Source organism: Pelobates fuscus, chromosome 7 (assembly GCF_036172605.1).
Source record: "Pelobates fuscus isolate aPelFus1 chromosome 7, aPelFus1.pri, whole genome shotgun sequence".
In the NCBI taxonomy this organism is placed as follows: domain Eukaryota; kingdom Metazoa; phylum Chordata; class Amphibia; order Anura; family Pelobatidae; genus Pelobates; species Pelobates fuscus.
The window spans coordinates 183,280,294-183,293,791 of NC_086323.1; the positions used below are offsets into that span (position 1 = coordinate 183,280,294).

Below are 13,498 nucleotides of genomic sequence, written 5' to 3' on the forward strand. Positions count from 1 at the left end.
GCATAAGTGTAGACTCAGCTAGGGTGTCCCACTGCGTCCCTCTAAAGAGGCCCTTTGTTTCACAATGTAAGGGAAAAATCAAGAATGCATGAAATTAAAATAAAATGGTCAAATAAACTTGACATGAGTGAGACGGTGTCTTTATCTAATAGGGTAACTCTCATTAGTAATTATGGAGCTGTGGGAGACTGCCAGGCAGCATTCAGCCGACTTCGGTGCTTGGGAAGTGCACAGGCAGCACAAGGGGGTCTATGTGGGTAGAGGTATAGTAGGTGCGAGAGGGGGCCTCCTTCTAGTCCCAGGCCCTTGTGGAGGCAAGCATCTTCGAGCCCTCCGTCAGTGAGGACGATGCTGTGGGGTCTTGCCCCTGGTGGCCTTCGGCCCAAGTTGGCTAGTATGAGATGTAGGAAGGGCTCTGCCTGAAGGAGATCCGCTCACCTCCTGGCGTACCTTCCACTGAACTCCCTTTTGAAGCTGCTGTGGTGCTGCTGTTTTACCCAGAACTGTGCGATGAGTGCGTCTAGCTGCTGTAGAGATCGCTCCATGAGGTCCTGGAGAGGGCGCGTGGAGTGGTGCTTGTGAGGTATTTAGGTGAGTCAGCCATCTTGGGGAGACTACGAGCGTGGCATGCGTGTGCGATAAACTGGAGTAGGATGAGGTAGGTAGGCTCTAGCGGGGGCCGGTACAACCCCCGCCGGCCCACAGAGGGGGATCATGAGGCCTTTAATGCAGGTTCGCTATTCGGATGAAGCGTGGCCGTGTCTCCCGCTCAAACACCAGGCCACAAGATTCGCCCACTGCCCAGCACGATTAGCAGGCAGGACAAGAGCTGGTAGTTGCAGGTACCAGTGCTCAGGGGGCTCCCCACTGAAACCAGCATAAGCTGTTGCCGGAGTTGTGTGCCAGAGGGTAGGTTGGAAGCTTTTATAAATACAATGCTGAGGAGCTGATGTGATCTGCATCCATCCAGCTCGGCGATAAGGCCCCGCCCCCCTCTCAGTCTTTTTTTAATGACTAAGCCTGTTAGCTAAGAGGTAGATGGGGAGATGCAAGAGACATAAGTGGGGTAAAAAAAAAACACTACATATTACCTTGCATTGATATCTACCATGATGATCCACACATGTTGCACTGTTCTGGCATGGGTTTGATGCACACTCATCAAGTTCCTTATCACAGTAGCTGCCAGTGTACCCCTGCTTGCACTGACAACGATGACTATTGCCAGTGTTTATGCAATTTCCTGAATGTTGACACAGATCTTTTGCAGTCACACCTTAAACAACAAAGCAATAACTGTTAGGTGAAATCAATCACACATAAAAGGGTGGGTGCCAAATACATTCTCAGAATACATATCAGCATATAAGAGTACATGGTAGACATCGGTTTATAATTATTCGGTAAAAATATTAACCATTCACATAAACTACTCAAAGGGAACAGTAATGTGGAATGTTTTAATTTGATAGCCTAGACTTTCAAACTTGTAAATATCTTCATTATTATAAGTGTAGTGGAAAAGTGAGAAGAAGATTAAGCCAAATCTCTGTTAACACCCTATAGAATGCCAAATTAAATGAAAGAAATAAGTAAACATTTTGGAATTGCTTAGAATCTCAAAGGCATTAGATAACAAGGACAACTATTATCATATTTGTGTCAGAAGTAATACATGAAAATAATAAATACATTTAATTATTTGGCAAAATAATTACAGCAATGGGTCCTAGACTTAAGGACAAACATACAGACTTGTGGTGGGAATAAAAAAATAAATACAACAACATAGTTTTATTATAGCCAAACTCAGTAAAAAAGCAGAAATAAAAAATTAAAAGTGTACAGGCTGTGTGAGCACAGGATAGGAAAGATGCTTTAACGTTTTGTGCCAATAAAGCACTTTCTCAAGGGTATATCTCCAAAATTATATAAAGGTAAAAAAACAAACAAAACCAGTGCATAATAAACACACATATAGCATTGAAAACAGGGGGAAATTCTGCAGTAAAAAAGGATGAACAATAAAACAAGTGAAAAACCACCTGAATACTTGAAAAGATTCCTTTCAAATAAAGTAATAAATGCTGGATGATGGCAGAACCAGCAATTTAAATGTACTACCAGCTATTAAATTCATGATTAACAAAGTTTACAGGGACACTATAACCCATTAAAGTGGTCTGGGTGCAGTGTCCCTTTTTGTTGTTGTTGAGAAACTGCAATGATCACATTGCAGGACTAAGACTGCCTGTAGTGGCTGTCAAATCCAAGCAATGCTTTCCTATGGTGATGGCCTAATAGAGGTGGGGGCATATGCACTAAATATTAAAACTAGCAACCGGGCAGCCAAGAAAAGGCTCCTTTCTATAAGGACGGAGACTGACTAACGTCCTCCATGTGCCCTCAACCACAATTCCAAACACCAAAATTTTTAAAAAATCAAAACACGCCTGAACAAAAATAACCCATCTTCACCTATTGAGGGCTCACCACAGACCTGGTTGTGTCGGACACCTATAAAAGAGCTTTCCCAACTAGAAGTGCTTACTCTGCACTGAGCCCTCCATGGGTGAAGATGGATTTATTTTATTTGAATTAGTGGCTTCAGGAATTATGGAGTTTCATTTGGCCTTGTTTGGAGCTGAAGAAAAGAAGAATGATAAGAATGAAGAAAGAAGACTTGTGATTTTTTTTACGTTTTAGATTTTTTGGCCACCTTCTCACTATTATTAGGGTGAAGGGGTAGTAGGTAATTTATTTGGGGGGGGAGGGGGAGCTAGGGTATTTGTGGCCCCTTGCCACTGAGGGGTAAGGCACTTATTATTCGAAGGTGGAAAATTTAATTTTCACCCCCCTACTTTATAATTAATAAAGGCCCCTACCCGACAGCATGTGTCTCCTCCATTATAGATATTAGTGCCCACCAGCATGGATGGGGGCAACGGGAAGCTACAGTAGGGCCCCCATAATATACTTATTAGAGCCCCCTCCTGCTGGCATGGAAGGGGGCCGCAGGAGGGGCCACTGGCCCCCTTCCCCAACATAGATATCAGTACCTGATGTTGCTATTGTGCTACAATGTATCCTGTCAATGTCATACTGAAAGGCTAACACGGGCCAAATAAACAAGGTTTAAGTTTATGTGGCCTGCAAAAAAACAAAAACTTCAGTTTTCATAGAATTTATTTAGAAAAGCACAGTATAAAAAATATGCCTGACACTGGACATCCTCATACTCCTGCATGTGCATTTGCATATAACTAATGTTTCAGTCCATGTACCTTGACATATTAAAAAAGGTTGGTAATGGGACTGAAATGTTGAATGTATGCTGTTGCACAGCTGTAAAAAAAACTAATGAAGTTATCTTGTTAACTTTGAAATCCTATGAGTGTGTTCTTCACTTTGGCTGAGATCATCTAACTTGATGATCTTAGCCAATCCAATGCTTTTCCATAGGAAAGCATTGTGAGGCTATTGTGCATGTATGGCAAAAAGCTGCGTGGTCAATCAGTGCCTCCATGCAGACCCACTCTAATACACTGCCCACAAATCCAATTCATTGCTCTCAAATCCACTCTGATTTAATACACTGCCCTCCCTCCACCCAATTAAATACACTGCCTCCCTCCACAAATGTAATACACTGCCCTCCCCCCCCCCCAATTTAACACACTGCTCCCTCCCATCACCACTCTAATACACTGCCTCCTACTTCCCCAATGGAATAAACTGCCCCCACCGTCCCCAAATTAATACACTACCCTCCCCCCAATTTAACACACTCCACCCCCTCCCACCACTCTAATACACTGCCCTCCTCCCTCCCCCAAATTAATACACTGCACCCTCTCTCCCTCAAATTAAAACACTGCCCCCCTCCCCAATTTAACACACTACAAAGGAAGGTCCCTCAAGCACCTCTTCCCCTACCTTAAGATGAGCCATGCTAGAGTTCCATCTCTGCTCTTCTCTGCTCAAGCAGGCCACAAGGTCCACTGGCACTGCGAGCAGGAAGAAAGGGGTAGTGGCTAGCCTGCTCTGCAGACAGACAAACGCTCTTGTGGCCATGGGAGGGAAGACAAGAATCAGACAAGAAAATTCTTTCCTGTTTTGCTGATGGTCGCAGCCACAGCACAAAGTGGCCCCAAGTGGCAAATATATTTACTTTGGGCCGCAGGTTTGACATGCTTGCTGTAGACAATGGAATAGAGAAGCAGGAATATGCTGTCAGAACACTTAGTTGTATAGGGAGAGGTTTTAGCAATAGAAAAAGTGCTCATCCCATTGTACAGAGAGCTGGAGAGATCTCACTTTGAGTATTTGAGTATTGTCTGGAGTACTGGAGACCGTATCTCCAGAAGGATATTGATACTTTGGAGAGAGTTCAGAGAAGGGCTACTAAACTGGTTCATGGATTGCAGGGTAAAATGTATAGCTTAAAGGGACACTATAGTCAACAGAGCAACTATAGCTTAATGTAGTTGTTCTGGTGAGTATAATCATTGCCTTCAGGCATTTTCATGCAAACACTGGCTTTTCAGAGAAAAGGCAGTGTTTACATTACCCCCAAGGGACACCTCCAAGTGGCCACTCATCAGATGACCACTGGAGGTGCTTCCTGGCTCAGTGCTGCACAGTAGGCAGCAGTGCCATTCTGCGTCTCAATGCTCTGCATGGGGATGCTGAATTTTCCTCATAGAGATGCAATGATTCAACACAACTCTATGAGGAGGTCCTGATTGGCCAAAATAGCATTTTGGACCCCCGGGGAGCTTTTAAGGGGGCTAAGGGGGGGGGGGGGCAAGCCACCAAAATGGTGGGTTACACACTATGGGGTCATGAATACATGAATGTGTTCCTGACCCTTCAGTGTTCCTTTAACATGTATAGCTTGGAGAAAAGACAAGACGGGGGGATATGATAGAAACATTTAAATACATAAAGGGAATCAACAGTAAAGGAGGAGACTATATTTAAAGAAGGAAAATTACCACAACAAGAGGACATATTCTTAAATTAGAGGGGCAAGGGTTTAAAAATAATACCAGGAAGTATTACTTTACTGAGAGGGTAGTGGATGCATGGAATAGCCTTCCAGCTGAAGTGGTAGAGGTTAACACAGTAAGGAAGTTTATGCATGCATAGTACAAGGCTGTCTTAGATATAAGATAAGGCCAGGGACTAATTTGGAAAATTGGACATACTAGATGGCCTGAATGGTTCTTATGTGCCATCACATTCTATGTTTCTATGCATTTATGACACTATAGTCCTGATGTGGCATTTAATGTGATTGTGCTGAAAAGGTGATTTCACTTACCTTGTCCCATGCCGCACCAGTCTCACTGTGGCTGACCCCACCTCCATGGCTGAGATCACCAATCTTGATGATCTCAGCCAACCAAATGCTTTCCCATAGGGACAGCACTGGACTGGGAAGCAACTCTAGTTGCCTTCTGAGTAACTATCAGCAATGTAAACATTGATTTTTCTCCGAAAAGGCAGAATTTACATGGAAAAGCCTGCAGCGACAGGCTATGGACACCACATTAAGCTGTAGTGGTTCTCATGACTATAGTGCCCCTATAACATTCAATTGCGTTCAATGTCATTTGACACAATGACTTTTTAATGAAAATGTTCAAATATTATAATGATAATGGAAAACCTATGCATGCTTTAGTACTTATTCATTGATAAAGAATTAAGCAAAACATACCCCTTTGAGTAGCAGCTACTTCACAAGACACATCAGGTATGTCACAATAAATCCCAGTCCAACCTGTAGGACAGGTGCATTTTGGTTCGGTCTTCTCTTGATAGCATGTGCCACTATTTTTACATTGGAAGCCGCTGCAAAGATCAACGAGGCCCTGAGAGGATTTTTACATATTGTAGAGACAAAAATATGATTATGAATACCATTCATAAACTTCATTCCTTTGTACAACATTTTCAGTAATAAAAGCAAATGTGACTTCAATATGTTTAGCAAAATATCTAAGCTGCAGCTAGTTTTTAGAAATGTTTTTCAAGAAAAATCATTCCTCAAAATGAGATGTAACAAAAGTAACATTCATCAAGAGTCTTCATTCATCTTTTTTTTTTAATTATTATTTATTTAGAATTTTCATAGAATAACAAGTAGAGAAATAGTACCCTAGGTTGCATTACAAGCCATAACATGTTCGTAATCAGCATTTAAACAGTGCAATTAACAGCGATAGGTGTGCGCCAATACAGTCATCTCATAGAGCCCTTTCGACATTGCCCGACACTGGGCTATAAGCCGTGACACTGGCCAAGGTCAGCTGTTCCTATGATCAGTGTAATTAGTGTACCACCAATATTGGGGTACTATGACATAGTGGTGGGCTACACACAATTTGGCCATGTGGTGTAACTGAATACCCATATTTGTTTGCTAAGATATGTGATTTTAAGTAGCTTTGTAAAATTAAAAAAAAATTAAAAATTAATTTATGCTATTCCTTATTCTGTATTTTGTATATATTTTAGCCTTCAAGGTAGCACTACTACTGAGAAATTAGGCTCCAGGTGAGCCCCTAAATCCTCTTTTCTCTGTGTATATTTGGAATGCACCCAAAAGGACGGTACAAATACAAAATGCAGGCTGGCTTCCTCTGCGTGAGAGATACAGCAACTCCATATTAGGTTCTCTCTGTAATGGCACACGTGAGTAAAAGCATTTTTAACCCCCATGAGCAGGGACTAACAGAAGGGCACGCTATTGAGGTTTCTCTGACCTTTTGAACATTCTTATTTTCTCTGTTTTTGTCGCAACCCGTTAACTAAGGCTCTCCCTAGTTAAAACAGCAGTCCAGACGTGGACCCTGTGCTCACTGCCCCTAGAGGTGTATTAGCCAAACCTTGCTGATGAGGACCAATGGAGACATAAAGGCTTGCTGTATCTCTCATGAGTTCTAATTTTCTCTGTTTTTGTTACGATACTCTTCATATGTCTATTAAAAAGGTACAGCCAAGATTAGCCAGAGGTACAAAAAGGCTTAGCCTGAAATCAGACCCACAACTATCATCCTAAATATCTCTGTACATCGAAACAACAACCTGATTTACCGACTATACCATATAGTCCCTCAAATCTCTGTTCCTGGAAGCAGCCTCCTTACTGTAATGGGGGGCAACAATATTCCTAATGAGCAGGACAGAAAAGAGTGCTGGCATTTGCTGACTTACACCTATTGACATGTAGTGGAGTGTTTAAAAATCCCTTTTTCTCATTTTTGTTTTCTTTTATTGACTGACAATTAACTAAGCCATATTGTTAATCTGCATCTTTTGTAATTGAATTAAGCGTTTTTCTGAAGCCATATGCTATATTTTTTTAATGTTGATCGCAAATAACACACTATATGGATCACTATATATATATCCCCTTAAGGACCAAACTTCTGGAATAAAAGGGAATCATGACGTGTCAGACATGTCATGTGTCCTTAAGGGGATATATATATAGTAGAAAACATAGCGGCACTCTAGGTCTTCCAAAAGTTGCTTTTTATTTTGTCAATCCAGAACCCTTTGGATTGACAGAAAATAAAAAGCAACTTTTAGAAGACCTAGAGTGCCGCTATGTTTTCTACTTTATATTACATTGCTACTGAGCACCAGGCTGTACAATTTGATAGTTGGAGTGCAGGAATTCCTATCTTATTACATCTTATTGTGTATAGGTTTATAATATTGTATATGTTTCTTTATATGTTAATAGTACTGTTGTGTTGTGTATTTAGTTAGGAATGTAAATATTTAATAAGTCTGTATATTATATATAAAGATGCTCTAAATTGCCCAAATATCAAGCATTTACTGTATTTTAGCTGAATGTTTTGGGAAGTATCCAATCAAAGGTTAAATTAAGGACTGAATAATTATTCACACCCATACGGGCTGGTTTAAATGCGAGAAGTAGCAATAATGTGACTGATCTGATGAAGCCAAATAGTCAAATGTGTCATCATGCTTGATTACTTCACTTCACTGGTAGGATGCTCACCCTGCCTCCTGGAAAAATTAGCAGCCACACATGTAATCTGAATAGCCAGAAGCCACCATCTGTACGTAGTGATACTGCTTTTCTGACAAGAGAGTTTTTAAAGGGGCTTTACAGTTTTATTTATACCTGCTATGAGCTGCTTGCTACCAGTCTTCTGCTGCCTATTACCTGCTACAGCTACATTCCTGGATTCCACAAAGTGTTGGAGCTACTAAGGAGGTTAAAGCAGGCTTCAAAGTTCTCTTTTTGTGAGTTATCTTCATTTGTATTTTCCGATCAAGATGTTATTTATGTTATTTTAAAAAAATTCTGTTTTCTATTTCATTGAATGTTTATTGCAAGTTATTCCATGTGCCACTATACTAAATGAATTAAGAAGATATATGTATATGCTGTAAGTGCTTTTATTTTGTGCACTTGGAATGTATTGCACAATACACTTTAAATAGCACTTTATTGTGTGTATATATTACACTATTCATCTGATGAACTTTATCTTAAAGCGGCACTGTCATGCCGAACTTACCTTACATGCCGAACAATCGATTCCTCTTCTCTCCCTCTCTCAGGAAATGCTCTTAATTTCTTCCTGTCTGCTCTAGTTTTCTTTAAAAATTAAGACAAAGTAGGGACGATCTCTCTTCTGGAGGTTTCCTACGCCATGACCAGCGAAGGAGCAAAGTGAGCTTTGTTTCCGGTGCTACTATCCTCCCCCCGTCCCCCACCCCTGGGCGGCGGGTGGGGGCCATAAAGATAATGGGGGGGGAGACCTACTGTCCTCCCCTCCCCCGGCTCCCACCCCTGAGCGGCGGGTGGGGGCCATAAAGATAATGAGGGGGGGACCTACTGTCCTCCCCCCCAGCCCCCACCCTTGGGCGGTGGGTGGGGGCCATAAAGATAATGAGGGGGGAGATCTACTGTCCTCCCCCCCGGCCCTCCCCCCTGGGCGGCGGGTGGGGGCCCTAAGACAAATTCCCCCCCCTTCAAAGGTGACTAGGGCACCCCAAGTCCCAAGTCACCCACCCCCCCCCCCCCACCCAAAAAAACTATCCCCTACCTACCCCCCTCACCCTACAAATAGTGAGGGGGAATAAATTAACTAACCTGTAAATAAAAATAGAACTTAGCATTTGATGTCTTCTTTCTTCTAAAATCTTCATTTTTCATCCCCAAAAAAGGCCAAATAAAAAACCATCATACCCGTCGAACTTAAAATAAAATTAAAAAAAACGGGCGCAAAAAAAACCCCAGCCGAAAAAGAAAATAACCTGACAAAAAAAATAAATCCATCTTCACCCATGGAGGGCTCCGCGCAGACTGAGCTCTGCAGGGCGGGGGAAGGCAATTCGGCTAAGAACACTCTGATTAGTTGGTTTAAGCCAATCAGTGTACTCTTTGTCATTTTACATAGCGTGGGAAAGTTCTTTGTAATTTTCCCACGCTGTGTAATTTGACTTATAACACTCTGATTGGTGGGCTTGAAATCCATCCAATCAGAGTGCTCTGTGTCATTTTACACAGCGGGGGAAAAACATTATTTGGGTGGGGGGGTGGGTGACTAGGGGCTTGGGGATCCCTAGTCACCTTTGAAGGGGGGGGTTGTCTTAGGACCCACATCCGCCACCCAGGAGTGGGGGCCGGGGGGGGGAGGACAGTAGGTCCCCCCCTCATTATCTTTATGGCCCCCACCCACCGCTCAGGGGTCGGGGCCGGGGGGGAGGACAGTAGGTCTCCCCCCTCATTGTTATGTAGGGCGGTGGGTGGGGGGGGGGGGGGGGGCAATAGTTTTTGTTTTTGTTTTTATTACAGTGAGCAGCCACTGGCTGCTCACTGTTTACTAGACATGCCCCTACTCGCGGTATAGCGAGTAGGGGCAGAATTTACTAATACTGAGTAACCTACAATTTAGGTCTTTCAGCCTTTTGGTAGATAGCTCCCTAATACCATGGGAATTAGGGAGTTATCTACTAAGCGGATGCAAGATGCAGCCACAGCACGAATAGGATCGGCGTTTCATTCATTCAAATGAAATTGCGTTCCGAACAAAGTCTTGAATTGCGTTCTAACACGAATGGAGAAACTGTTCTCATTCTGTTAATACGCAATCCGGCAGTTTTGTCGGCGTTCTGTCTAAGTGACAGGACGTTCGGCAATACTGACAGGAGGCATCGTGGGAACAGGGAGGAAAGCTAAGGATCATGGGAAAATTGCTCTGACCACCGGAAACAAAGCACACTTTGCTCCTCCGCTGGTCATGGCGTAGGAAACCTCCAGAAGAGAAATCGTCCCTACTTTGTCTTAATGTTTAAAGAAAACTAGAGCAGACAAGAAGAAATGAAGAACAGATCCTGAAAGAGGGAGAGAAGAGGAATCGATTGGGGAAAGGTAAGTGCGGCATGATAGTGCCGCTTTAACTCAATAGTGCACTTTTTTTTAGATTGCAGATGCACTTTTAGCACATATTGTTTCACTTTATAAATTGCTTTTTTTTATTTTTTGGTTTTGTCTTAAAGATACAGTGCACTTATATATGTGTTTATGCTATGTGTTTATGGTCACTGACTAAACCAGCATAGATAATTCTTACCTCACAGTTCTTGCCTTTGTATCCCACAGGACACATGCAGTTGTATGTACCCAGTCCATCCACACAGGTTCCTCCATTAATGCAAGGCTGTGATCCACATTCATTTATCTCATACAGGCAGAAAGAACCTGTGAATCCCTTGGGACACTGACAGAAGAATGCATTAATCCCATCAATGCATGTGGCACCATTAAAACAGGAACTATAATGAATAAAAGACAAGTAACAAATAGCATGTTAACAACAATATTTTCCGCCTATCATTAAATGTAAAAAATTGAATTATGTAGAAGTGTGCACACTTTAATGTAACAAAAAATGAAAATAAAAAAAAATTTCACCTAGTGCAGCATAGGTATATACACTGAACAAAATTATAAACACAACACTTTTGTTTTTGCCCTCATTTTTCATGAGCTGAACTCAAAGATCTAAGACTTTTTCTATGTACACAAAAGGCCTATTTCTCTCAAATCTTCACAAATCTGTCTAGATCTGAGTTAGTGAGCACTTCTCTTTTGCCAAGATAATCCATCAACCTCAGAGGTGTGGCATATCAAGATGCTGATTAGACAGCATGATTATTGCAAAGGTGTGCCTTAGGCTGGCGACAATAAAGGACAATGAATGGCCTTTTATTGTGGCAAGCCTAAGGCCACAAAACATGCAGTTTTATCACTCAGCACAATGCCACAGATGTTCGTAAGTTTTGAGGGAGCGTGCAATTGATGCTGATTGCAGGAATGTCCACCAGAGCTGTTGCCAGTGAATTCAATGTTCATTTCTCTACCAAGATCTGTCTCCAAAGGCATTACAGAGAATTTGGCAGTACATCCAACTGGCCTCACAACCGCAGACCACGTGTAACCACATCAGCCCAGGACCTCCACATCCAGCATCTTCACCTCCAAGATCATCTGAGACCAGCCACCCAGACAGCTGCTGCAACAATCGGTTTGCATAACCAAAGAATTTCTGCACAAACTGTCAGAAACCATCTCCGGGAAGCTCATCAGCATGCTCATCGTCCTCATCAGGGTCTCGACCTGACTGCAGTTTGTTGTCATAACCGACTCGAGTGGGCAAATGCTCACATTCAACGGCGTCTGGCACCTTGGAGAGGTATTCTCTTCATGGATTAATCCCGGTTCAGGGCAGATGGCAGACAGCGTGTATGGCGTTGTGTGGATGAGCGGTTTGCTGATGTCAACGTTGTGGATTGAGTGGCCCATTGTGGCGGTGAGGTTATGGTATGGACAGGTGTATGTTATGGACAATGAACACAGGTACATTTTATTGATGGAATTTTGAATGCACAGAGATACCGTGATGAGATCCTGAGGCCCATTGTTGTGTCATCTATCCACGACCATCACCTCATGTTGCAGCATGATAATGCATGGCCCCATGTTGCAAGGATCTGTACAAAATTCCTGAAAGCTGAAAACATCCCAGTTCTTGCATGGCCAGCATTCTCACCGGACATGTCACCTATTGAGCATGTTGGGGATGCTCTGGATCGGCGTATACGACAGAATGTTCCAGGTCCTGCCAATATCCAGCAACTTCACACAGCCAGTGAAGAGGAGTGGACCAACATTCCACAGACCACAATCAACAACCTGATCATCTCTATGCGAAGGAAATGTGTTGCACTGTGTGAGGCAATTGGTGGTCACTGCAGATACTGACTGGTTTTCGGACCCCCCCTGGACCTCCCCAATACAGCAAAACTGCACATTTTAGAGTGGTCTTTTATTGTGGCCAGCCTAAGGCACACCTGTGCAATAATAATGCTGTCTAATCAGCATCTTGAAATGACACACCTGTGATGTGGATGGATTATCTCGGCAAAGCAGAAGTGATTTTCTTTTTTATTTTACTAATGTATCATTAAATGTAGTCTTAATTGTTTCTGAACTGGCATATTTTGGGATAAAATCATTACTAAACCTTAACATAAAAACCTCTAATAACAGTCCAATCACCATAACCACTAGAATACACTGGGTTGGTTATGGTGCAAGACATGCTCTGGTGCAATATAAGTAGTGAAACTGTTCCCTAACAATTGAATTACTTGCCTGAGGTGCAGAAGCCTCCAGTCACCTTCTCCATGTCAACCAGAAGCTCATTGAATTGATTGACAGCTCATTGGTTGACAGCGATCAGGGCTTAGATCAGGACAGAAGCTTCCTGCTCTAAATGGAGGCAATAACTAGCACCAGATGAGCTGTCAAATCATTAGCAAACAAAAGTGTGATTACTTACTTTAAGTGGTGCCAAGACACACCTGGCACCATAACCACCATGTTTTCTGTGCAGATGAGCTCTCAGTTTTCCTATTGCAAACCTGTCTCTACAATATTCACTTTACTGGAAATGCAGCAGTTTCATTAACATTCTAAATTGTGCTAATTAATATTGGCTATTCGTACCTTTCTGTACATTCATCAATATTATTTTCACAATTGATTCCGTTAAATCCTGGTAGACATGTGCATGCGTAGCTGTTGACATAATCTGTGCAATAGCCTCCATTTTTGCAAGGATTACTCATACATTCATCCACATCTTTTTGGCACTTATCTCCTTGAAACCCTGCTAAGCAGGTACAAGAAAATGAATTGATGTTATCAACACACGAGCCCCCATTTTGACAAGGATCTGTAACAGAAATAAGAAACATCATTGTGTATCTTCTTACACCACATACATAAGATAGTTACACAAAAAATACATGGTACATGGCAGCAAAAGAGGTATAGAATGGGCAATCAACCCTGAGTGTTTCCAGCACCATGGTTTTATAAAGACAAAGTCAGCAGTAGCTGAAAAAAAGATATCAGGAAGCGATACATAGGATT

General features: G+C 42.3%; 1 protein-coding gene across 1 annotated transcript in view; it reads right to left on the reverse strand.

Annotated features, from left to right (window-relative positions):
- NOTCH2 (notch receptor 2) overlaps window positions 1-13,498 on the reverse strand; it is a 295,351-nt gene that overhangs the window by 92,300 nt on the left and 189,553 nt on the right. The window contains exons 18-21 of the mRNA XM_063426954.1: window positions 13,070-13,298; window positions 10,632-10,833; window positions 5,726-5,879; window positions 1,092-1,276 (exon numbers count right to left, since the gene is read on the reverse strand). Of these exons, the coding sequence (XP_063283024.1) occupies window positions 1,092-1,276; window positions 5,726-5,879; window positions 10,632-10,833; window positions 13,070-13,298 (770 nt within the window). The remainder of the gene's footprint in view (window positions 1-1,091; window positions 1,277-5,725; window positions 5,880-10,631; window positions 10,834-13,069; window positions 13,299-13,498) is intronic.